The sequence below is a fragment of the Pangasianodon hypophthalmus genome, chromosome 22 (assembly GCF_027358585.1).
Source record: "Pangasianodon hypophthalmus isolate fPanHyp1 chromosome 22, fPanHyp1.pri, whole genome shotgun sequence".
NCBI classification, from domain to species: domain Eukaryota; kingdom Metazoa; phylum Chordata; class Actinopteri; order Siluriformes; family Pangasiidae; genus Pangasianodon; species Pangasianodon hypophthalmus.
In genome coordinates this window covers 4,721,658-4,749,139 of record NC_069731.1, presented here as the reverse complement: position 1 = coordinate 4,749,139, position 27,482 = coordinate 4,721,658, and the positions used below count along the sequence as shown (strand labels likewise).

Genomic DNA, 27,482 nt, shown 5'->3' with positions numbered 1-27,482 from the left:
ATTTTTTTTTTTCCTTTTTTTTCCCAGGGCCAAATGTAACAAGGCTGCAGGCCGGATTTGGCTCACAGGTCGTGTCTTTCCCTCAGACAGAACCCTTAAAGAACCCAGCATTAAGTGTTTCCCTTTCCTTATTCCAGCTACAGCCCTTTTATGAGGCTGGGAACCTATGAATTAGAAATATGTTACTGTATATGAACATGTATTGGGAATATTTGAGAATATGAGTACTCAAGTATACTGTAAATTATTTGATCAACTTTTTAATAGACTTCACTCCATTTTCAAAAAGTAAATAGCTGTGCTTGGTAAAAAAATTTCCCAGACACCTTCGTTACTAACTGTAGTATTACAGGAAGTCTTTCATGATGCCACATTTTAATTTTTAAAAGACAATCAGACACACTTCAGCCGTTATGTTTGGGCAGTCCAATTATCAAAACTCTGAATGTTCAGTCTTCAGGTCTGTCAGGGAAAAAATATAAAGCCATCGCTACCACCTACTGTGTGAACTCTGGTGGCTTATATTCCCAGTTCTTGGTTTTTTACGACTCATAGTTGCTATTGTATGAAATAAGTATGTCCGATTATTTTCGTTGTTTTCAGTTAGGGTGGAGAGATACACTGATCTAGCTGCAATAAGAGCCTTTCTACAGTGAAGAGCTTTCTATAGCTCTCTTTCCATGCAATCAAATTTCTGTTCTAACGTCCAAGCAGACAGTTTTTAAAATGCGAGTGTGATTATTATACCAGGATGCTAGCACCCCTCCCACCCCTCCTACGTTTTTTTTTTAAATAGGGCAACACTATCTAGATGAAGCCACCAAAGTTGATAAATCGGGAAGATTTTCAGTAAAGCTAGATAGAGTAGCTGACATGACTATGTTTGATGTACTGTATATATTATGACTGAGAAATGAAATGAGACAGTAATCAGAGGTCATTTCAGACTGTAGCAGTGTGACTGTGTTTTCAATATTTCTGCTAAATGTCAGTATTAATTCATGTGTCCTGTGATATTCTGATTGATCTCTACTGAGTCTAGAATAGACACAACGCTGCTCTCAGAGGGTCTTTAAATTATGAAAATGACTATTGACGAATACTGAAGGGCCCTGGTAGCCTTCTTTATTTCTGGCTTTGTCTGTTATGCTAAGAAAAAGAGCACGTCACACAAGTTATATTCATATCCAAATTTTCTGACAAGTCTAGAGCAGGGGTATTTAACTAACATTTGGTCCAGTTGCATAAAATTATTTCTGGATAAGCAACTAACTGCAAGCAAGACTGAAGGACAACAGTTATCACTGAATCAGACCAGAGAGGGTAAATAAAATGAAAAATCTATGAAAGTCTATGAAAAAAATGTTCCCTTTGTGAGCTGATGTCTCTAGCCCTGTATCTATAGTCTCTGGTCCGATGAGGTGCCTTCAGCAAAATAATTTAAATAAATGCATGTGAGTGGCTGCAACAGAGGATCTGCTACTGAAACCGTGCTGGTTCATGTTTAGAAATAGTAGTACTGTGTGTGTGTGTGTGTGTGTGTGTGTGCGCGCTCTGCTACGAGTACAACAGGCATAGTTACACTGGGGACAACCACTTTAATTGATAAACTTACCTTTTTGGTACACTTCGTTTTATAAAAAGCCTTTTCTTTGGCCCTGTGTATATACAAGGTCTGTTGCTAAATGGCAACACACACACACACACAAAAAAAACTTTGAATACCCTATTTGTCCCCCTGATTTAAGCGTCAGTGAAAACATTTATAAGAATCCTGCAAGGCAAAACAGCTTGAACTTTGATATTCACAAATGCCAGGTGATATAACCTAAAAAAAAAGATTTTCTGCTTATTAACGTATTGCATGATGTTTAACCAAATCCAAATATTGAACAGTTATTCTAAAATCTGATGAGTTTATGATGTAAACATGAGACACAACCAAGTCTTACAGTCACATACTGTATACTGTTGCAAAGTATTTCTTACACTTACTGTATATCATAACCGACCGGCCTCCTCACAAGACACAGTAAGTATTAACTAAAGGAGTAAATTATTCATTTGTAACTAAAATTATTAAACACACACACACACACACACACACACACACACTGAACTAATTACTAAATGATAAGTAGAATATTGCACCTGATACTAACAGAAAATTAAAGAAGCAAATCTTTCTTTTAAATAAAATGAAAAGATTCAGAGTAAAAAATAAATAAATAAAAAGAACAAATTTGCATATTTTATTCAAATCACATTCAGGCTTAAACATGTTTCAAGGATGCACAGTGTGTATTCGTGCATTCCTTTCTAAACACACAACTTTCACAAATTTCCTGAAAATGATCATATTTAATAAGAAAAAATATTCTATATATACAATAAACAAACAAACTGTACAATATGGTCCCTAAGGCTGGAGTCACACCTTGTGTGGCAAGGATTCCCACATGCACACGCACACACTCACTCTCACGCACTCACTCTCACACACTAACACACACACACTCACCTCTCTGACTGTGTCCCGCCTCTGTGCGGTTTGATTGCTCCCCGGTTGTCCTCGGTCGCTCCCGAGCGCCGGTTTTAACAAACACTTTTGGAAGGTGCTGTAATCTGACCCGTTTCCGCGCGCTCCCGAGCTGTCTTCGGTCGCGTTCTCGCGCGCAGGTGTCCCCGCAGGTGTGTTCGGCTTTTCCACGCGCTGCCCAATGGCGCTGCTCTCAGTCGCCACCGCGCTCGCGCTCCTGGTCAGAAAGAAGCGCTCGAGGAGAAGCGGGTCGGTGAGGAAGCAGAACCCGCACAGTGTGAGCAGCGCGGAGAGAAAGAGAAAGAGGGTGAGTCTTCGCGAGAAGCGCAGGCGCATGGCTGGCACGAGCGCACCGGGTAACTTCAGGGAGGCCATGGAGCGCGCGCTTAGCTGTGCTTTCTGCCAAAGAGACACCGGATACGTGCAGGAATGATGAGTGATGAAGTTGTGGTAGTGGCGTTATCAGAGTGCACGAGGCTCTTCGCGCGCTCGCCCTCCCTCCCTCTCTGTGGCTCTGCACGCGCGCCATGGCCCTCCGCGTAGATTTAAGTTTAGCAAACTTTTCATAAGATTGCAAGAAAAGTTCAATTTGTAATTGTAACATAATTATTTATTATTGGCACACCCCCTCCAAATGAAACCTACGGAGCCCCTGAAGGGACATTTGAAAGAAAAAAACCTACATACTTAAAAAAAATCTCCTGAAAACAGAAAATTGTTGCGTGCGCACGAGATCATTTTCAAGAAACCTTTGCAAAAAAAAAAAAAAACCTACATACTAAAAAAATCTTATGATAATTTTCCATTTTCACAAGATTTTTTTTTTCTTTCATAAAGATCACGAGAAAGTAAATGGGGTGCACGTGAAAAGTATCTAAAACACATTCCATATGTCCTTTTCTTTCAGAAACAAATCTCGTGAAAACAAAACTATCTCATGAGCATGTGATTATTTTCCACTTTATTTTCTTTTTTCTTAAAGAAAATGAGATAGTAATGGTGTGCACGTGATAACACTACACCTTTTCTTTAAAAAATCTGAATTTTATTTCATGCACATGCAATAATTTTCCATTTTCATGAGATTAGCATGTAAGTTTTTGTTTGTTTGTTTTGTTTTGCTTTTTTGCAATGCTCCTTTCAGGGACTCTGTACCATGTGACCTATACCAGAGATATTCAACTAAAAGTGCAGGTGCACTTATGAAGTGCTGCTGATCGTTTCCAAATAACACTATGTTTCAAAGTGTTTTATTCCTTTTATACCACAGTGATGTACCAAGAATTTCAATTTATTAAGGAATAACTCGTCATACAAACTATTATAACTATCTGTAGTTACATTTAATGTTGTGGAACGTCCATGATTGTTACTTCCCATTATCACTTACACGATAGCTGCTACAAACAGTCATTTTTTTCTGTCTCTTTAAGTTAATAAAAAAGCAGCTTTTCATCCATCCATCCATCCATGCATCCATTTTCCGTGCTGCTTATCCTACATAGGGTCGCAGGTGAACTCAGGGCACAAGGTGGGGGAAAACACCCCTCACTGCGAAAGTTCCCTGTCCTGAAGACTATCCTCTGGAGCACTGACACTGGAGACTCCTTCCATAAATCTTTAAATAAACATCGCCTTAGCGGAAACTTCACCTTATCAACAATTACACATTTTTCATTGCCAAAAATTTACATTTTTTAAATCCGTTACTTATTAAACTTAGATTATGTGGAGTGTTTGAAGTACAAGTCCCTGTGAATGAGCTGGTTAGGTATAAAAGATAATGTGTTAGAGCAAACACATTAATATAAACCTGTGATTTTGCCTTGCAGCTGGAACTACTGTCAGAGCTGCTGTTATAGAAAATTAATCAACACCTGAGAGCAGTCAGATTAGAGAATTCAATATTGGTCTGTACAACACAGGAACATCAATCAGAAAAACGCCAGTATAAAACTAAACCTTCTGAAAATATGGTATGTTTTGTTTAGTGCTCCACTAAGCATACACAGAGCGCATCATGTGACCGGAGTTACTTCCTCTAACTGTAGGTAGAAAGCTGAAACTGCTCGCATATGTGACTGAATGCACAGCCAAATGTTGGCTAACTCCAGGTAATAAAATATCCCAGTTGCACTCATGTAATGAGGATCTAACGAACTAAATCTGCCAGTTATCACTTTATAATGTCATATTTATCACATTCATTAGCTTTATGTAGAACTACAAGCATCATCAAGGCCTGTTTGATGATAAGGCATTATTTTGTTTCTCTAACATAGCCAAAGGCGTAAATCGGCACATTAATGAGCCATTTAATCATGGTTTAGAAAACATTTAGGTGATGAATAGGATGGCAAAACAGATAATCCATTAATGAAGCAGAATGAAGAATAAAGCGCTTTTTTTATGAGTCACGCAGGAGCATGTGGTTGAGGTTTTACTGAAGGATTCACACACACACACACACACACACACACACACACACACACACACAAACACCTTTGTGAATATATTTAAATGTTGTCACCCCAGTTGTGAAGTGTTTGAAGTGTTCAAAAAGGCATCTATGATGCTGCTTCACCTGATACACTCATACCAGCCAAACAACAACTACCATATCACTATCATATCAGTGTCACTACTGCACTGAACGTGGTCCACCACCCAAATAACATCTCCCCGGCAGTGCTGCTTTGGTGGTGCCTCTCCATGAAAAGGGTTGAATGAGTCTGACAAACTGGACATACCAACAGATTATACTAGAGTGAGTAATTGTTCACATATAAAATGGCCAAACAAAGCCAAAGCAGTGATCATCATGGTTCAAACACCCTTAGGGTTCCTGAAATCTTGAAATACATGTATTTATCCATTCGAGTTTATAGAACACTCCAAGTCTTGAAAAATCATCTCCCTGGACAAAATAAGACATATCCATAGAATAACAATAACAGAAGTCTTATTGTACAATGTCAGTACACCTTTAACGAATGTAATTTAGCAGATGGCCTGCTTGTTGTCCAGACTCTGAGGTTGCCTTTTGTGCATCATGTCCAAGCAGAACACAACACTGACACTCCCACATTCCAGGATGATGACTGTTGGGTGCATCGTGTGACTTGTTAAACGAGCATGATGGACCACTGGGACGGCCTGCAAAATCACCTGACCTTAAGACCTTAGCAAACTCATGAGATTATTTGGAATAGCAAATGGTGAAATACCAAAGTAGGCCATGAACTCTAGCTGAATTGTGACCAAGTCAGTGGAATCTTGGCTAAAGATGTACAGGAACTTTCAAGATACTTGGTGGTTTCCATGGTGATAGGGGAAGGAAAGATAGGAGGAGACATAAACTATTGGGGGAAAAAATGACACACGCAATTTTTGTATTTTCATTAGCATGTAGGAGCCAAACATATGATTTGGGAAATGGATCCCTAATGCTCAACAGGAAATGATAAAGTAGTCTAAAGGGGTCCAAATAGGAACCTGTCCAAATTGACTCATTTCTTTAGCTGACCATACATACTACTTAACATGAAGTACTGGTTTTCATTACACAGGATAATGTTTAGCGACTAGCTAGTGCTAGTTAACTAAACTAGCACTTAGCTAATATTAGCTTTGCTAATGTTATTTTTAATGTTACCTCTCCAACACTATACTAGCTAGACAAGTTGAGTAGCAAGTTATCTAATGTTAGCTGTACAATTTTATTTGTAATTAAAATCAGTAGCTAGTGACTGATTTGTGTAGTTATGTAATTTATTCTGAAAACATCCTCTGATCAAGTTTACGATTGGATTATCAAGTTGATTGTAAGCTGAGGTCTGACTTACCCAACTATCAGTTGCCAAAATTAGGATGCTATTCCTAAATCTAATAATGTGATGATTAAGAAACGATATATTTTGCAGCCCTAGACTGGGTTTGGGCACACAATGGGCCTAGAAAAAAGCATATTTATCACACCATACTCTCAAAAGGAAAATACAAAACTGTTTTCCAAAACCGTCTGGCACACACGGTGCTGATGTAGTAATCAGTTCACTCCTATTGAATTTCAATCCCAGCGCCCATGAACCGAGTTAGGAATGCAATGCCACATCAGCCACGGACAAAATGAGATTAATGGTTTCATTTTAGCCGGCAGTGGTCATTAGCCCGAGAGCCAAACACAGCACAAAGAAAGTTAGCTGAAGGTCAGAGGAAGACATGTATAATGCAGCGGGAAGCAGAAAGAGTGCCTCTACCCAATTCCTCTTACCCTTATCCAATCACTAGAGCTGCTCCAAGACAGTGGTCATTAAGAAAAAAAATTCCCCAACGGACACCCTGAATGCTTTTCCGATGCAGTGTTAAGGGTAAATACACAGAATGCAGATAGCTAGTCTTGCAGAATTTATGCTAAAAGTCAATTTGGAAAGTTGTTTAAGTTTACTCATTGAGCAGAAGCTTTTATCCAGACAATTTATCAGACACAAGGAGCTTGTAACTGGAACAGGCCTCACCCACAAAGCGCAATCACAAACACGTGAAGTATTTCCTCTGTGTGAATATTAATGTGCTTGATGTTCAGATACGACCTGACCTCCATTCTGCATTCATTTTCACTTTAACAACAAAACCTGTTATCTTATTTATACAATTTCTCACTAAAGGCTTCTAAATGGTGCCAAGTTAGAGGAAGACTCACCATCTTGAATATTAGCTCTGAAAGTTGCATGAGTCAGACCACAAATATAGATGCCTTTTTTTTTAAAAAAAATAAATAAATAAGAGAGATGCATAGGCAACCTAGTTACAAAAAACAAACAAACAAAAAACACAAAACTAAAACCTTGTAACTCGTAGTAACACTTGCTAGATGCCAGTTTCTATCTGGGGTAAGGCACTGATATCTGTTAACTATAAAAAAATATTATAAATTCTATTCTAGCCTCAAGAAATACCCTCATATCACTCTACTCACTGGCCAATTTAATAATATTAAAAAAATGCTGAATTAATATTAAGGGGTCCAGTGTGTGCCAAGAAAACGTACAATACCACACCACTATACTATCACCTCCAGCCTGAACTGTTGACACAAGGCAGGTTTGGTCAAAGGATTCATGCTGCTGATGCCAGATTCTGACCCTACAAATCTGCATATTGTAGCAGATATTGCTATTCATCAGACCAGGCAACGTATCTTCATCCAGTTTCGCTGACATCTGTAGCCTCAGAATCCTGCTCTTGGCTGACAGGAGCCCATCTGCCTCAAGACTACATTGCCTCCGAGATGCTTTTCTGCTCATCACAGTTGTAAAGAGTGGTTATTTAATTTACAGTCAGGCTGTCAGCTCAAACCAGTCTGGCCAATCCTCTCTGACCTTTCTCACCAACAAGACATTTCCGTCCACAGAACTGTCTCTCACTGGAGACCCCAGGAGATCAGCAGTTTTCTGAAATACTCAAACCAGCCTGTCTTGGCACCAACAACCATGTCACAGTCAAAGTCCCGGAGATCACTGTGATTTTTTTTCTCCTGTTCTGATGTTGGATCTCAACACTACCTGGAGCTCTTCACCTGCATCTGCATCAAAAAAGGTTTACTGAAATCACAACTTGGATGTACATGGGAAAATGCAGGAATTTGAATATCACAAATCAGAGATAACTAAGATGACCTGAAAAAAAAAACTCACATGTATAGTCCCTCAGAAACAAGTTAGGAGTTTCAGGGATAGTATTGCTGTTTTCTTCACTGCAAAAACCATACTCGAAAAATCAACTGATAATGCATGTGAAGGTCACTGAAGTACTTCTTACAACCCATGTCCTCACTAGTGTCCTTTTTTGATGGTCTTATCATGGTACCACCACACCCCCTGCTGTTCACACTCAATACTGCAGTGCACTCAGGATTCTTAACAACACAACACAACACAGAAATTCATAAAACTTACAAACCTGAAGGCAATTTATGTTTATTCCATGAAAACTTTATTGTTTCATTGTTTGCATTGGATCACAGCTGTTCTGACATTCGTTCAGAAAGGTAAAGGAGGCTGAAGCGATGTTACACTGGACATGTGTTTATAGTGTTTTTGTTTTAAATAAACTCTGACGTATAGCATTTTAATATCTTCATTATATGTACATGTTGACTTGTATATAAAATAATTTTTATTGCATCAATCATCGTCATCGTCTTAAAATAATAGATTAGTTACAAAATTGACAAAGAAACAAAGGCAATGATGTGTGTCAAACATGTTTGAACAATACACCATAAAACAGAGGATAGGAATGTGAGTGTGCACAACACCAGAAGATGAACGAATGAACATCTCAGATGAACATCTCTCTCCATTTTAAATCCTAGAGGCTCATAAAGGACAACAAAAATATAAAGAACACGTGTTTCCCTAATTAAAGTTCTGCACACTCAAGATACAGACATGCAAAATATTTGGAATAAAAACACTGCTGAGATTTGAACTAGACATGTGCTGATAATTGATTATACAATAAACCATGATGTTCATGCGTTTGTGTTGAAATATGTTTTTAGGCCTGAGTGCTCCCAACATAAAGTCTGTCCCATTCAGAAGGCAGCTTCAAGACAGCAGCTTTCTAAATGTCTTTTATTTAAAGGTAGCATCACACATATCCTGAAATTTAGTACAACAAAATGGCTGACATGATATATCATGTTAGATTTGTAGACTGCAATAAAAGCATAGACAATTATAATGACAGGAAATTTATCAGCACATGCCTATTTAAAAATTACACAGCAAGAAGCAAAGAGAAATCATTTTTCTTTCCTGATGAAAATGACAGGAGTCACTTCCTGTTTTGATAAAAACTATGAGAACCAATGACACACAAGCAAAACCATTAACCCATCGCAGTTATTGCTGTGTTGAACAGGAATGTTCGTAAAGGTACAGTCTTGATGTTTGAGTTGCCAGTGAAGAGAATGAAAAAAAAAATGTAAAGCACATCTGAATCTGCTTTTCAGTCTAAACTAATAAAACAGCCTTTCTGGGTATACTGTATACATCATTACCATGCACATGATTTTCAAACAGGTACAGTTATCAAATCAGTTTCCTATATGTAATAAAAAGCAATAAAAATCTGATACAGGATCACGTTACACAAGCTACAGTACAGTTCAGTCCTACTCTAAAACCCTGAATCAGTTCCTCTGTTTAGGAGAAAGATGACAATGAGATGATTTTTGGCTAATAGCAATCGAAGGAAAGCAAGAATTCAACAAAATGTCAGATGTTGCTTATGGTGTGGAGACTGTAGCTGTTAGCTGTGCCCTCCTGCTGAGTGTCCTGCCACAGTGATATCACAGTTGTTAGCTCAAATCATCTGTATGGCTTGCACAAAGCTTGAGCGGTTAACATTCTTATGTACCTAATTCCAAATAAATGCAAATTTGATATCGTTTAATCATAAACTGAAATGGGGAAACTGTTGAAAATAATTTGTGACTAAATAGCTAGCTAGTGTTATCACTGGAAAATGTCATCTGGCAACCTAATATGGCTTTTATGTATAACTAGTTGGCTTGCATTACACCAGTGTTATGACAAGAGTGCGTAGATTGCTAGTTTGATAAAAATAAATTGTTAGATAAAAGATGTTACACTGTAAGGCTATCACTGCAGTGGTGAATTATTACCTACATAACCTCAAGTCCAAGAAGGATTCATTCAGCAGGGGACAGTGCCACAATCACCACACCGGATTATCTATCCAAGGGACACGTACATGCACACAGTGAGCTGCCACGTTCTGTCCTGGTCCTTCACTTTGTGTCTAGACCATTTCTGATCAAGAAGAATAATCCACAGACACAGCGGTTCATATATACACGATGCACAATGGCTAAAAATGCGTGATACAAAGTTAAATTGCTTTGAATTTGCGTATGCGAGATATGACTGGCAAACTCCAGCAACAGCAAAAATGACAAATCAAAAATATAATAATAAACAAAAGTGTTAAGGTCATAAAAGTATTTTTAAAAAAAAAAAAAAAAAAAAAAAAAAAAAAAAAGGAAGGCCCCATTTTTTGGAAAATACAAATCATGGAAAAAAAATCTTACCATCTTTAATCTTAAAATTAATTTCATAAGGACATTCTGACATTTGCCAGACAATCCATTGATATGCATTGCTGATTTTGTTGTGGGCTTATGTGGAGGATGAGATCTGCATTTTTTCTCCCCATGTGACTATTAAAGTTAGCCAATCAGGGATTGTCTTGAGCAGAGCCTCTGTTTCAACAAGTATGTTCCATTACAAGTTCAACTCTCATCCTTTTAAATGCACACTGGAGTGTAATCACAACCGCAGTGCATCAGTCTCATTGAAATCAACACAAGATATGCACTTTTGACAGATGCCGAAATGTCCTCACCTTGATGGCAGATGATCTACAGAATCAGTTCACTGGTCAATCATTAGAATTACACAGGACAATTTTGTGAATACTACTGTGTATCTGTACCAAAAAAACCCCACGTTAGCATTATCGATCGCACTACGGTTAAACTACTGTGACAGCAGTGAGGTTCTGCCTATAAAAGATTTGAGTGGTAAATAAACATAAAATAATCTCTAAACATGTAATAAGAGCCTCATCTGGGAGTGGAGTCCACATACCTGGATATGAGAAGATAACTGAGAACCTGTAACAGAGCTCAAACACCTTTTCTGGACATGTCTGCTGCCATGATCTTTCTTGGATTCCACTCCACATGTTAGCCTAATCTAAAACCGTCCTAAAAATGGTCTTTTGCCCAGTCTTCGAAGTTACTTCGAATTTATTTATTTATTTTTTTTGAGCAAGGCTTGAATTTACAACCTGCTGGGTCAGTGGCCTATCTTTACACACTACACTAAGTGACAACTCCTTTCACCAGGCTTGACCAGCATCATGATCCGACGTCAAATCTATGACATGCGCAAGCAAATTCAGATAGCTCTAAAGAGGGGACTTTTTGGTACTTGAACCAGCATGGACCTTAAAACCAAAGAGTTTATATTTATAAAAAAAAAAAAAAAAAAAAAAGCCCAGCAAGGACAAGACTGATGAACAGACTGACAAGGTGTCCAAACTACAACAGTAATACTTCAGGAGATACAGCAGACAAATAGATTAGCATATATTTATATGTTTCATGTAAAATATATAATTTATTTATACACCTCATGTTAAAATAATTCTAGTCTACTCTGCATGCAGAATAGCTACTGAGATCTTTAGTCTTGTTTGAAAATGTCACACACCCATAAATCAGACATATTTAGTGCCCAAAGTGTCTTGTTCAGGTCAAGGACTCGCAGTGATGCACAGCGGTACTGATGTTTTAAAGGGAGAAACCAAATGGACCCAAGTGAAAGCCATCTGCATGTACTGCCCTACTGCATAGTTTATAAGAAATCCCAACCTTGTAGAGCATTCAGGGACGTATAAGGGAAGTAAATGCAAGATTCTCCAAACCAAATCCACCACAGTCTTTTCAGACTAGCAACAATTTGGGACAAAGAAACTAGACCACCCTGACTAGACAGAAAATATGAGTAGCGAGTAACTTACATTCACCAAGTTGAAAAGTTTCGTGTATATGTGAAAACCTGTACACCTGTACATTCATGCGTTTGAAGAAAAATGTGCTCTGTGACTGTGGCATGGATGTTGGTGTCAGATGGGCTGGTTTGAGTATTTCAGAAACTGCTGATCTCCTGGGAATTTCACACACTAGAGTTAACACAGAATGGTGCAAAAAAAATTGAGTGCGCGACAGTTCTCTGGGTGGAAATGCCTTGTTCATAAGAGAGGTCAGAGGAAAATGGCCAGATTGGTTCAAGCTGCCAGGAAAGAAATAGTAACTCAAATAATCACTCTTTGCAACCGTGGAGAACAGAAAAGCATCTCAGCATGCACAAAACATCAATCCTTGAAGACCATATCAGGTTCCACTCCTGTCACTCAAGAACAGTACTCACTGAAACTGGATAGTTGAAGAACTCAGCTGTTCAGTTTGGGTGAGTCTGTGCCCATGATCTCAGATTCGTCTGTCTTCTGCTTTTGTAGCTCACCTAACTCTACCTCAAGCTTTGATGTATCGTATGTTCTAAAATGCTTTTCTGCTCACCACGCTTGTAAGGAGTGCTTATTTGAGTCACTATAGACTTCTTGTCAGCTTAGACCAGTCTGGTCATTCTCCTCTGATCTCTTTCACCAACAAGGTGTTTCAGTCTGCAGACCCCCTGCTCACAGGATGCTTTTTTTTGTTTTTCACACCATTCTGTCTAAACTCTAGAGACGGTTGTGTGTGAAAATCGCAGGATATCAGCAGTACTCTGCAATACTCAAACCAGCCCATTTGGCAGCAACAACCGTGCCATGGTTACAGTCACAGAGATTACACTTTTTCCCCATTCTGATGTTTGATGTGAACATTAGCCGAAGCTCTTGACCTGCATCTGCATGATTTTTTGCATTGTGCTGCTGCCACATACATGGCTGACTGGATAACTGCATAAATGTGCAGGTTTAAGAATTCCTAATAAAGTGAGCCGTGAGTGTATATATATTCAGACATGTTGGTCAAAAGCGCTGAAGTGCATTTAAAGGTTATGGGGTTTGCATGGGAAAAAAAAAAAGTCAAGTATTTCATAAAGTATTAGCACAAATTTAAAGATACATAAAGCACATAACCATAGAAGTCAAACACCCAGGAATAAGATGAAGAATCTGGTTTCAATAAATGTGACGACTGCAATCTCTCTGTGGTTATAGTGCATTTCCTATAAAAAAAAAACCTGTATTTTAACTCCACGCATGGAGATATTTTCATATTTACCTTTCACTAGGTTTCATGCAGTGAGTTATTACTATCTGACCGTTCAATTATCTGATGCACCAAATAATACCTGCTGTAGTATTAAACAGTTACAATGTGACGAATGAGAAGCATAAACATACAGGCAAATACACTCTCTAAAATCAGAGCTGGGACTGGACCAGGTGACTGATTTAGATGAGAAAGGCCATCATGTGCCCTTAGTTTGATATTGCTCCTGAAAAACAAAGGGTTCCACTTTATGATTCAATGCACTAGGTGACTATTTCATCTCGCAAAAGCAATAAATTCATCAATGATTAAAAAAATAAGGCAAAAAAAAAGAACTCTAGTCATGGACTACAACAGTGTGAACCTTTGGTAATGCATAGTTCATCTGCCCCTCGCCCACTCCAAAAACCCCTCACTTTCCTTTGACAAGAAAGACAACGCTAGAAAATAATGGCTATTTTTCTTCTTATTTTTTTTTGACCCTCCCGTTCGTTGTGATTTTTCTTTTTTTGGTTCATTGACTTTTCTCTTATGAGTTATCATTTTGGCTTAAAGTTCAGTAATCCTCAACCCAACCCCCCCAACTCCCGCTCCCCCAAAAGAAGAACGGACAAAATTCTGTTTGTAAGACAGTGCCGTGTTAAAACAAATTCTCAACGCCCCCAGCCATCTTTCAGAATGATAGTGTCACTGCTAATAAAACAGGCATATAGCCAGTCACATGCATCTCTTTCCATCAGCGGAGGAAGGGCTCATCCTCTTCTTCCTCGTCGATGGCAGGGCCGGGGTCACTCAGGCAGCGGAGGAGTCGCTGCTCTTTCGCATCTTCTTGCTCTCCTTGCTCTCCCGTTCTGTCGTCTTTCTTTCGCCGCATCACTAGCCCCTCCTCCTCCTCGGCTGGGTCTTGCCCCGTTGCCTTGCCAAACTCGTCCAACATGGTGAGTGAGTCTGGGCTTTGAGGTGAAGCCAGGTCCACTTTAATAGCTGGGATGTCTTTGTTTGCCGGCTTTATGCTCCAGGCCTGAGGGTCTATCAATGACAGAGGAAGATGTTTGGAACAAGAATTCATTTGTGCTTCATTTGCTCAAGTGTACAAAGCCGTTCATATACCAAACAGATACTTATCCACTTCGTTTTGGTGCTGGCCACACCTCGCTGTGTGCAACTAACAGGTACAGAGAGTCGAGGCGAGGAGGCAATGCTGAAGGAGACTCATTTGATAATGATTCTAAATAATTCTACACTTGCAATACAAAGAGCTAAGCATGTAGTAATCCGACTTCACCGAAACATCTAGACTCATTCTGCAGCCTTTGTCCTCAAACTGTTCAGAAATGGAGCACCAGTTCCAAACAACTGATCAAAATGTAGGGAATGCCAATCTAGTATAGTTAATTTGTGGCTGTATGTTGGAAAATCACTTCCCGAGAGACCATTGTAAGGATTTTGGGGTGCCTATGTGTACAGTGATTTATCATTTGTAATAAACTTATGTTTTGGATTTTTACACAGTCAACTGACACTCAGAACTTAAATAGCCACATAGCCCTCTCTGTGCTTTAAACAAAAAATATAAAAAACCACATATCAGTTTGAAATAGGGGCTTTTTAAACAGGGACTGTTATTAAAAAAATAAGCAAAAAAATGGCTGTAGTCCTTTACAGTTAAAGGCCAGAGTGTAAGATAATGCTGGTGAAATTGAGAAACAGTAGGTGGCAGAGTAGAGAAAGGTTTGACTCACCAGAAGCCAGTCTTGATCTGGCGATGGTGGGAGAATCAGAAGGTGCAGCTGGAACGGTGAGGTAATTATTCATCTGAGAAAGCTGAAAGGACAGAGACATAACTATGCTGATATTTAAAAAAAAAAAAAAAAAAAAAAAAAAAAAAAAGACTAACCCGGCAAAAGGATCACTAGCACCCATCATAAGGAACACAAGGTGAAAATAATTCAGTAAATATATTTTGAGATTAACATACAGGCTGAAAAGCACAATAAAACACTGGGGTTGAGATTCCTTGGACCTCTCCTGCAGCCTTACCTTCTTCTCCAAATCCTTTATCCTCTTCCTCTTGATTATAAGCTCCTTAAAGCCATCCTCGAACGGGTCAGCCACCAGCGTGTGTCTGTTATAGGACTGCAACTGCAAAAAAGGAAGATTTTAACATTGACTACTTACTGTGAGTATCAATGGAGTTGTTAATACTGATTAATGATACAGATGATCCTCGGCCATAATTTATCCCAATACCGATATCGTTATCACAAATCTAATAAGCCAGGATTGCTTTGTGATGAGGTTACTGTTAATAACTCAAGCCTAATTCAGCACAATTCACTTGATTGTTCAAATACTGAGTTGGGGATGTAGCTAATTTCTTCAAGAGCATCTGAAACAGCAATAGAGAAAAAACAGGAGTGCAACAGAGAGAGAGAGAGAGAGAGAGAGAGAGAGAAAGAGAGAGAGAAAGCCTAAACACTTCCCAATATGGACTCACTCTCTGCCGTGTCCTCTGCAGGTTGTTGCGTAGAATCTTCTGGATCTCCTCCTCTTGGCCCTTTGATAACTGAGGCAGCATTCTCTCTGGAGGTTTCTTGGGCTGGATATTTCTAAAGAAAAAGAGAAAGATGGGATTTGAGAATGAATTCTAATAAACATTCATCATCAATGTTGCAATGTTTCCTCAGGGCAAAAGTTTTTATATGATTGGAAGAGGAAAATCAAAACTAACGAGGGAGGAGTGCAGCCAATATTGCCATTTAACCCTTTCATGCACAGTCTCCACACTCATGAACGGTCAATTTAATGCTCTTTATTATATTTTAGTAAAAGATAAGATGTAAATCTTTCTCAATCTTTGCTAAATTTCTACATAAACTAGTGTTTTAAACTAGTGTTTTTAAACTAGTGTTTCGTTTGTATGTTCACTAAAGACATTTTCTAAAATTTGAATTTTCTAAAATTTGAATATTACATATTTCAGGCCTGAATGTTAGAGTAACTGACATAGCTCATTAAATGCAGGCCATGTTTTTAATGGAGTGGTCCACTGTAAGAGTTATACGCAAAGTCATCCATGATAGGGCAAGTAGCTAACTAGCTTGTTGCATATGCTATCAGTTTTAAAGAGCGACATAAAATTAGCCTTTCCATTATTCATTATTAGCCAAATAATTAATTTTCCAACAATTACAATTTTTTTGTATATTGAAGAATGAAATCATCAACAGTGTACTTTCTATCTGTTTAATAAGATAGCTTTTGTTAGAAACTACTTGCTCAATCTAGTACGGTAACTCTGACGTTAAAACATTGCAGTCTAGCCAGCCATGGTCTAATGGCAGTCTAGTGTGTTTTGTGGACACTTCAAATGTAAATATAAACAGAAAGAAATAGAAAATATGAAGTTGTTTATTTCATTCTTTTATATATTCTTTTATATATATATATAAATTGTAACTGTTGGAAAATTGCTGTGACAGAAGTGGAATAAAAAACTTTAGAATGTGGTAACAGTAACTCTTTTTGGTATTCAGGCTGCATCACACCATTCCATTGTTGATTATTTTCCTGTAACTGCATGCCTTACACACATTAAAGAATCTGAACCACAAGACTGTCTGCCATCTCCATACCTTTTTTTTTTTTTTTTTTTTTTTTTTTTAATTATTTAAAGAATCCTTACCGAATGAGTGGTGAATTATGATAGACTACAGCTAAAGCATGAGGTGAAGGATGTGTCGAGAAAGTTCTTACTGCATGGACACGGTGGATGGCATGGCAGATGGTAGTTTAGCTCCTCCCCCACTCTCCACCAGCTCGATGGCCTGCTTCATTTCCATCTTGTGATAGAAGGCGATGAGCTGGGGCTCTTTAGAGCGCTCGCCTGCTATCAGGCATTTCTTCACGTACTTCTTGTTGAAGCGGTTCAGCCTGTTAACGGTAAACAGGAAGGGGAAAGTAAACACAGGAGAGAATGTAAGCAAGAAAGTCTGATCTTTTGCAATCAATACGAACAAACTCTTCTGCTGTGAAGAGGGCTATTTTATTGCGAGGGCTATTTATTTACTTCAATGCGAGGAAGAAATGGGGCCTGTGAATTAAACCACATCACAATATTCTCCTAAAAGTAACACACATTCTCACCTTAAAAATGTGCAAATTTTTAAAGAAAAAAAAATATAAGCAATAACAATATCATGAACCAGCTCAGCTTCTGTAGCAGATCATCTGCTATGGCTTATCCAGTCACATGCATTTATGTAAATTATTTAACTGAAGGAAGCTCATCAGAGCAGAAAGTCAGAAAGTAGCTACGGAGCCAGAGAGGTGGTGACATTAGAGGTGGTGAAAAAGCAGAGTTTTCACACTTTAATAGCTTTTTCATTTTATTTATCCTCTCTGCTCTAACACACTGGGAAAAAAAAGCCGAAGATGAAAACAATGTTTAAAGACAAATGGACAAAGAAGCATGCGTTTTATTTTCCACGTGTCTCATCTGTCCAGAATCTGTAGCATTATTCAAAAGTGGTAATGTGAAGCACCACTATTAAATGTCTTATTTATAGCTATAAACTAATGATTAATGGTTAAAAGGTAATTGTTTTCACTATTCAGTCATGTTAGTCTCTTATCCGGACCTTCACAAAAATGTATATATGAACATTTTCTACACACTTGTCCTTCCAGTGATGATGTCCATAGTGTCCGCAGATGTCCTCGATACCGGTCAGCAGGTGGTCCAAAAACTAAGGAAAGAAAAAAGCAAAGAAACAACCCTAATTATTTTTTTTTTTAAAAAAGGCAGCCATTTTGCAGAGGTGCACCAACGGGGGTGGGGAGTTGGAAACGGAAACAAGTCTCATGCCAGTCATAAAAAGCTTAGCAAACAAGAGTTGTCATAACAACACTACATTTTAATAAAGATGAGTTGAGATTTCAGAGAAATGTTGTGAAGATAAATATTTTTGCTTGTTGCCTGAACAGGTTATTTCTAAGAACTTATTCATGATGACGGAACCTGTCTGTGTTTAGATGATTTGCACATCCAAGAGTCAGACATGTTGGTGGAAACAGCTGTCTTAAGCTGACATTATGCAGGCTAAACCTACGCTAGGTTATAACCAAAGCCTTTAAAAAACGGCTGTGATCATGTCTGCATATTGTGTTCAGTCGCTCACTTAGACCGGGGAAGAGATTAGTAAGAACGTCTCTCCCCTGCTGAAAGCCTTCGTGACTCATCAGCTCCATATAGCTGCTTACTGCTCTGTTTGTCTGTGTGTGTGTTTGTGTGTGTGTGTGTGTGTGTGTGTGTGTGTGTGTGTGTGTGTGTGTGTGTGTAATTAGCCTGTGAGGCCTGCGATCCCCTGGCGTCTAGGTTTCCCTAGGGAGCTTTGAGATGATGAAATGGAGTGTGGGAAGCCAGCGGGGTGAGGACATGGAGGATGACATGGGTGCGTCTGGGGAAGCGGGTTTGCGATTTAACTTGCAAATGATGATTTGTAAAAGTCGTTAGACCAGAGGAGGTTGGGTCGTGACAGGTAGGCAGAGATATCGACTGCAGAGCTGTTATGATCTCACGCGCTATATTTGCCATCGAGCATGAGCTGCGACTTGTGTGTTGTCCATGAGGCATTTTATTATTATAGCTGTAATATCCTAATGTCACCTGTTTATGACATTTTATGACATTAAATCCAATTTGTAGCCAAATAGAACTGAAAAACTGGATATATGGAGACACTAAAAGGCTACACTGATGCTATAAAGTATATATAAGCCTGACATTTTGTTAATGTGGCTTATACAACAAAATAAAATACTGTCACATGAACATCTATGTCAGATCTACATGTATGAAGCTTAATGTAATTTTAATAATATCTTCTACAATCCTACTAAATGTCTGCAGTTATGGACTTCTGATGAAGTACACACGTAGGACAGAAACAACGGCATAACCCCTCAATATGTAAAATGGTTGATCTGATTAGAGGCAGCCAGCAGATGGTGCTCAACAACACACAATAAGAAGAGGAGAACACGACTGGAAATGGATCCTAAAGTCAATACTACATAACACTACAGATTAGCCAGAGGCAGTGTCCTCACTAGCCCTGATCCAGCACAAAAGAATTTTTCTCACGGGTAGACAGCGAGTCCAGTCACGTCGCTAATACGGAAAAGTGTCGAATACGAGTACGACTGTTTCTATGATTTAGGTCCAAATATTTGTTCCCAGACTCCACCTACAGGGTTCACAACTGATCTGTAGTCATTCAAATTGCATGCACGTCATTCATTAATCCATGAAGTAATGAATACATGGTGCATGCTAATCCTAAATAGCCTTAACCGTACCTCTTATACACATGCCTGTGATATCGTGTTTGTTCCACTGGTCATAGAGCAGCTGACAGATGGAGAGGCTGCGTATCTGATACACCATTACCTGGGTATGGATCTCCTCGTTGATGGATCGCTTGGCTTCCTGCTTCTTCTTAACGGCCAGCAGGTCCACCAGAGGACGAATGGTCATCCCCTACACCACCACGCCACACAGATGAGCAGAAACAACAGGGGACTTGATTACAGATAAAGAAAACACCATTAAGCAACTGTTGCAGCATTCACTAACAAACAAGAAACATTTCATACACTTTATAAATGTTACCATCTGATATTAAGCAGGATAGCTTTTTAATTGGAGGAGAAAAAATGATCAATTCCTGATATTAACTGTTTGTGATAAGATTTGCTCTACAGATTCTAGTTACTCTACATCAACAGTATATAATTTTTTTAGAAACTTCCTTATTGCACATATTCTTAAAAATATTGATTGCTCAATTGAATCATCAAATCAAAATAAGGTCTAAGTACACTCGGCACTCCAAAAAGGCTTACTCTCTGTCTCAAATCACGTTATTTTCCATTTCTGAAGCCGAGCAGAAGAGTCAGAGCCATTAAAGACTGTTGCAGTTTGAATTTTCCCAAATGGGTGACGCACTGAACAAGAACACCGCTACACGAAAGAGACAAATTAGGAGTGAACATTTTGAATTTAAAATCAGCGGTTGGTCCTGTGGAAGGAGTTCTGGCTTGGGTCAATGACGTGATGGACCACATTTTGATCTGTCACTTAATTTAATAAAAAACACCCTTGTTCAAAACTGAGGCGTTACTGCTCCACAAACCTCAGGCACTAGATAGCCGAGACAGGCAGAATTCAAATCTGATATGATACGATAGTGGTGTCTAGATTTGACTGCCTGAACATGTACCTTATGTTTCCATTTTCAACTGATTAGAGCATTAAAAAAAGCTAAGTAGTCATACATTAACTCTCTGGCCAAGCTTTCACTGGTGTGCAGGGTTGCCAGGTCTCAGCAAAATTTCTAATGAGTTCTCAAAAAACACACCAAAAAAAAAAAAGACCTGAAATGTTGAACAATACGATTCACTGCATCATTACAGCCATATAAAGCACATGGTTAAATATATAGTGTTTAGAACATAGTGCATTGTGTGCAATTTAAATCAATGCAGCTGTAATAAAACTACTGACAACGACTTTTCAGATCTAAACCCAATCAACAAATTAAATGTTAGTGTTGTAACATTTTGTAACCTTTTAGGATGCACTCTGGCGTTTATAATCCTATAACATACTTGATTCAACTCATGAACTAGTTAATGAGCTGTAACAGAGACTCAATTGTGGACTTGACTTTGACAGATAACACACTCCATTTGACAAATCCAGGGCACAGTACAGTCTCATGTGTGTATCTGGCATTCTATATTGTCACGTCTTCTTCTTAACCTTGTTGTGCGTCTTTAAATTTTGTAACCCGATAACCAGCAAGAATACCAGTAACAGAGTTATCAGTTATCTTAATCTCTTCCAGATTTAATTATCTGATTTTTCAGCTTGTTGCTTGTTGAATGGTTTTATTTTATTATTCACAACAGATATTAACATACTCATAATAATAATAAAAATTAATTACTTAAAAAAACCAACACATCCCAATACTTGAAAATCTTCACCTGATTTCTCAACTTTTTCTAGTATTTTTTTTTTATACATATATGGAAGTCACCTTCACAATGGCGATGATATTTTTATTCATAATCAAGGTTTGTGAGTTATGGAGCTGAGAATTAACAGCTGTGTGTGTGTGTAACGCAATCTGACTGAAGCTTGGCACAATCATTTTCACCAACGCTGTGCGAATTATGGGTAACACCAGAGAAGAAACCTGTGGCCGAGAAAGCAGCGCTGCACCCAGCTCATCCCGAAAACCTGTCCTTGAAAACTTGATTATAATTCATGGCACATCCTCAACTGCCAGAAGCATTTTTCCTTCAATCCTTGCTGACTAATCAGACAAGGCGAGGCAAGTCATGGAGGCGGGTGTAGCCTCATGATGTAATGCCTTGCTGACACAACAAGGTTACAATATACAATATATTGATATATTCCACACTGTCGTTACAGACACTTCACTATGGCTGCCTTGCATTCAGAGTAAAGGCTGCCTGGGTTTGGTCTCTCAAGATAAAGTCAGAGGAGGCAACATTGCTAAAAAGAAAATCCCTGCATGCTAGCAACCTAGTAGCTAAACTGTAGATGTTTGGCATCTCTCAAGAAGGCAGCTCTCACGTCAAAAAGTCAGACTGCATGCCTAACTCATCACACGCTTACCTCAATAAGCATCAAGTCATTCAGGATCTCAAATCAGACCTGCTTATGGGGTTTCTGACACTGTAATATACACCTTGTCCATTTTTATAGATCTCAAAGCTAAAAGTTTTCACAGGTCCACCTTGAAACAAAATCACTTTCTTCCCAAAGTTTGGTTTCACTCCATGAACTCCTTGTACACCTCCGGTAGAAGGTTTGGCCCAAAGGCAGAATTATATATGTAGAAGAGATTCGAACCGTAACTTCCTCTAAGACACACGAAGTCAGCCAACCACATCTTTTCAAACTGCTGCTCATGCGCAACACACTCTAAAGCACTATATTTACACTCTTCCGCATACCTGAGCTCACAGATGCCCGTGACTGTCAAGTTCGCTGTGAGTATGCCATCCCTTCCATCCAGAGAACATGGACAAGTTTGCTCTCTTGGCTTCCGTCTACAGATGGCTGTGGCATTGTTGTGATTTGAGATCTGTGTCTCCTGACAATAACGCTTTTCGGTTGCACCTTGATTTGTACGTTGCATGTTTTTAATGTTTTATTATAACATGTGAATGCACAGGTACTCAAACATCCCATTAAGCAACTGAGGCGCCAGTGTTTGAATACTGAAATACAGGAATTCAGAGAGAAATAATTATATATAAATATGTATAACAAAAAAACAAAATAGAAGTCTGGTAATATTTTGATGCAGAGAGCACCATCATGGGTGTTTGTTATCTCCCTAAGCTCCAAGTTTCAATATCTCCCCAAGTATCTCCCTAAGCTCTGGGGAGGTTTACAAGTGAACCATTTGATGACTGATGAAAGTGGGGCTTTTTTAGAAATATATTCATTTTCATGTTACTAGCTGGTGGGCGAGTGAACAAACAGCAGACGTGCTATTTTTAACCTTTATAACAGCACTGTAGCCGCTACTTGCTTTTAACCCACGAACACCATCGACAGAGCGCGAGCCCTTCTGCCAGAAGACATTTCTATTATTTTTATCTTTACAGAGAAGATAGTGCTATGAATTACTTCATGCATGGGTTTAGGGAAGACTGTATATATGCCATACAGAAATGTCCATGTGGACCATCATTTGTGACCAGACAAGAGCACTTTGCTCTTTTGTAGCAGGTGGCACTGTAGACTCTGAAGGTCATTAGCAGAGCACATTTAACTACACTGCCGACTAATGCTCGATTGCACATGCGTGCACACACACACACACACACACACACACACACACACACACACACACACACTCTTACTTAAACACTGCAAACTCACTCCACCTGTCACTTCCTCCCAGTGCAGCCAGCAGCACTCAGCAAACTGAAACCAGTAAACTAAAGCTCTCATTTTAACCACCATGCAACCACTTTTCATCTAACTCTGCAACTCTGCAATGTACACACACATTTACACACACTTCCTCTTTTACACAATGTGTATTGCCACAAAAGTGTGTCCAATGACAAAACACCACAATGACATTAACAACCTAAGACTAAACCTAACCACAAAAACAACCCTGTCCTTAAGGGGAACAGTTTACATGCTCAAGACTTTATAAATGTGCTACAATATATACTTGCATAAGTATTCACCCCCTTGAACTTTTTCAGATTTTGTAGTGTTGTAACCTGGAGATGAAAAGGGGCTTAATATGTCATGAATCTACACAGAAAAGCCCATAATATTGAAGTAGGTGGGGAAAAAAACAATACAAGTAAAAGTTTTTTAAAAGATGATTGCATAAGTATTCACCCCCACCCCTGCGAAAACCCCCTATACATTAGTTCTGGTGCTACCAGTTGCCAAAAATCACATGTTCAGAAACAGGTGGGGGGGGATACTTATACAAGACACAGTCTTATTTTTCTGTCTATTGCTTTAACCAGTTACTGTGTAGCTCCACAAGCCAGCTCCTGTAGATCTGCCTTCTTGTGGATCAGAGTTTAATCAAAGTTCACCAAAGCCTGATCGAGTCTGAGCAATACAGTAGTGCATGTTGGAACAAAACTCATAGAATCAGACCACCCTGTCTTGGGGCGAAAAAAAAAAAGGCAAAGAAAAGCAAAGCTCGTAGGTATGCCAATATCCACAAGTTTCCTTTTCACTTTCACAGCTCTAGCGAATGTATTTCCACATTCTAACACGACTGCATTTTCAAACCAACTGTTGTCTTTTTCCTCTTTTGTCTTAAACTAAGAAATAAAAAAGCATCAATAAAACTTCAGATTTTGAAATGTGGAACTGCTATTTGGCTGACACTTTCTGCAAACCTAAATATCGTGATAAATGCATATAGTGAAAATGCCTCCTCAGAAGTACAGTAAGGAAAACCATTCGCTCCATCATCCAGAGATCTCGAGTTCCATTCCCAGGCGAATCTTGATCCATGGCCGGGAAGCAAGACAGCAAAATTGGTCATGTTCTCTGGGTGGGAGGGATGGCATTACTCTTTCTCCCCAGCCAATCATAATGACAAACTAATTGTTGGAGTCTGTGAGCTCATGTATGCAGAAGAGGGCAGTTAGCGCTTTCCTCAGAGTGCGTTACGCTGCCGTGGCTGGTTTCACGTGTCTCAGAGGAAGCATGTGTTAGCCTTCACCCTCCCCGGCTGGTATCCGTCATGTGATAGAGCAGAACTGGCTGGGGGGTGACTGGAGAACTGGAAGGTTACCAAATTGGGGAGAAAATGGAAGGGGGGAAGACATTAAGACTGAATAAGTGGTGGGGCTGGAGGGAAAAAAAAAAAAAAAGTGGTAGAGTATCAATAATATAATTATAATTAAATTATCCTATCAACTTTTCTTTCTGGGAGCATTGAAATATTAATATATATATAAATATTAATATTTTAATATTTTGTGCGGGCATGAGTTTGTTGTTGTTTTTTTTTTGTTTTTTTTTTTTTAACATGGCAATCTTCCGATTGGAAGATGCATACTAGAAAAAAGTTGTCCTTTTTTCAGTGCTCATTTATTTTTATAGCTATTAAGTTTTTCACGGGTCTTTTTTTGGCAACTGTTTTGCTGGCACTTTCTTAACAAATGTATGCTATATGCTACATATCATGCATCCTAGAAATGTCTTCAAGTATCCTGATCTGGTAATTTGACATTTCACTAAACACCTAGTGGGTGGTTTCCTGAGCGGAGTTAGTCAGCCTTAATGTTGATAAAGGTGTTATGCACCAAAAGCAATGAGTAACACTTCTTTTTCCTATTTATTTTCCCAGTCACACTCATTCAGCATTTCATTAACTTACAACTACACATCTAGTTTGTGTTAATAAACTTAATGGATGATGGTGTGCACTGATCCTTAGCTGCTTAGTCACGCCTGCACTTACTATAAACACTCTGAAGTGTACATCATCAACACACAATGTAACAACTTCTGCAAAGCCATTTCAAACGGCAAAACAGTCTACAATGTTATCAGATTGGCTGTCACAACTGAACATGTCAGTGCTGAAAGGGGTAGTACTTGAAATTGTTCTCTATCTGTACAATTTTGATTGTCTCGATTTGAATTAAATTAGCCATGATGCTGCAAAGTGACAAATCCCAATTATTTCCTTCTTGTGCTTGGCTCCATGAACCTTCAGTGGAGTGGTGTCCTGGCTTCATATTTAATAAAGACAACACTGAAGACTTTAGCAATACTCACTGCTGCCAAATATAAGAATTAGAGAACATCACTAATTCTAAAGTAGTAGTAAGATAACTGGATAATAAAAGTGCATAGTGAGCAGGGTTTTAGCAAGTCAAGCCTTCTGGGAAACAATCAAATGCACCATTCTTCTCCTTAGTCCTGGAGATGGATAAGGAATAATACTGGCCTTGGACAAAGCAATGCTATGTCTGAAAACTCTTCACTGGATATCCTTTTCAGACTCATGAAAACTGACCCTACTGTACATCTGCCTCTGCATTATTGACGCAGCTAGAGCCTCTAAAAGCTCTGCATGACTCATTCAAAAAAAGAGGGGGAGTTCATTGGGCATGCACAGCGCTGTGAATACTATGTAAAAAATATATATATATATAAAAAATTATAGTCTGGCTCAAGATTAGGAGCTAAATCAGCAATTTCTTTGGGAAATCTGACCGATCTTATGCCTCGATTAGACTCTGCCTCACCTATAAGTGGGTTTGGACCAAAGTATTTGCCAAACAAAACACATGCAAATGTATGTATGTAAAACGTGAATACTGGATGAAATTATAGATGGATGGCATGGTAATAATTGGTCAAATTTTCCCTGTGTTACTATCACCAGCTGAACTGAAATCTTCAAGTACAGCTTTCTGCCTATGAGTATTTTAATCCATATTCTATGAATGCTAACTACAAAGCCCTTTTATTGAATCTGTAAAAGACACAGTATCTTGCAGCGGTTTTCATTTCTGTGCTTTTTAGGTGTGTACCTTTTGCTGGAGCAACAAAGAGTTATGCATACTTGCTGTACTCAGTGTATCTGGGTCTGGGTACATGTAGGTACGGTAGGCATGACTTTTGGCCCTCACTCTTTTGTGTAAAAACCTAAATAGCGTATAAATGAAAAATACTAAAGGATGTGGTGTGGTTTTCCCATAGAACTGGGCTACTTTTGAACAGCAACTATGGGTTTTATCAAGCATTTCCACCATTTTGGTTTTTAGGAGAGTATGATAGGAAGCAATATTACCAGCTGTGCAGTCGGGAACTGCTTGTCGGCAGTGGCAGATGCGAAACCTCAGCTTCAAACCTTTTTTAGGTGATTCGACAGTAATGTGTATTAACCAGTAAAAACCCAAAACAGTACATTGTAGATATAATCCTTCTAGAAATCAGAGGTCTAAATGTCCACATGGGTGACTGGCACAGGAATAAAACAGCATATTTAATCATTTTCATAGTTAAGATACTAATGGTGGTGGTGGCTCTACTGCTGAACTGTATCTTTAAGGCCATGAAATGTCTATAACAACACTCACCTGCACAAAGACAGTGAAGAAGATGACTGTGATGACAGCTGTGACAAACATGTTCCTCATAGGGAAGTGATCCTCTTTGAGCAGGTAGACCAGCGAGAAAGCGATTGCTCCTCTCAGTCCGCCATACGCAATGATGAACTGGTCCTTGGTGGTGAGTTTTACTATGCGGAATTTGTTGATCACGAAGGTCAAACCGATGACCCCTGAGAAAAAAAAAATGACAAGAGAGCTGGTAAAACCTTCTGCTTCTGTTTGATGAAAAGGGAAACACTGCCAGTTTATTAGTTCATCAACCAGATACTAGATGACTACCACATATGTGCACTTCAGGGGTATACAGCTATGTCTATCTACATATTGCCCAAGCACGCTGTCATC

The 27,482-nt window shown here is 38.8% G+C and overlaps 2 protein-coding genes across 2 annotated transcripts in view; both read right to left on the bottom strand.

The window, feature by feature from the left end:
• Nucleotides 1–3,019, bottom strand: part of LOC113532696 (mannosyl-oligosaccharide 1,2-alpha-mannosidase IA) — a 212,842-nt gene extending 209,823 nt beyond the window's left edge. The window contains exon 1 of the mRNA XM_026924220.3: nucleotides 2,522–3,019. Coding sequence (XP_026780021.2) covers nucleotides 2,522–2,914 — 393 coding nt within the window. The 5' untranslated portion in view covers nucleotides 2,915–3,019. The remainder of the gene's footprint in view (nucleotides 1–2,521) is intronic.
• A 5,491-nt stretch (nucleotides 3,020–8,510) lies between these two features.
• The window catches only part of slc9a1a (solute carrier family 9 member A1a), a 49,102-nt gene continuing 30,130 nt past the window's right edge, over nucleotides 8,511–27,482 (bottom strand). Inside the window, exons 5-12 of the mRNA XM_026924511.3 lie at nucleotides 27,105–27,307; nucleotides 19,867–19,956; nucleotides 18,093–18,163; nucleotides 17,172–17,348; nucleotides 15,913–16,024; nucleotides 15,456–15,557; nucleotides 15,158–15,239; nucleotides 8,511–14,444 (exon numbers count right to left, since the gene is read on the bottom strand). Of these exons, the coding sequence (XP_026780312.1) occupies nucleotides 14,152–14,444; nucleotides 15,158–15,239; nucleotides 15,456–15,557; nucleotides 15,913–16,024; nucleotides 17,172–17,348; nucleotides 18,093–18,163; nucleotides 19,867–19,956; nucleotides 27,105–27,307 (1,130 nt within the window). The 3' untranslated portion in view covers nucleotides 8,511–14,151. The remainder of the gene's footprint in view (nucleotides 14,445–15,157; nucleotides 15,240–15,455; nucleotides 15,558–15,912; nucleotides 16,025–17,171; nucleotides 17,349–18,092; nucleotides 18,164–19,866; nucleotides 19,957–27,104; nucleotides 27,308–27,482) is intronic.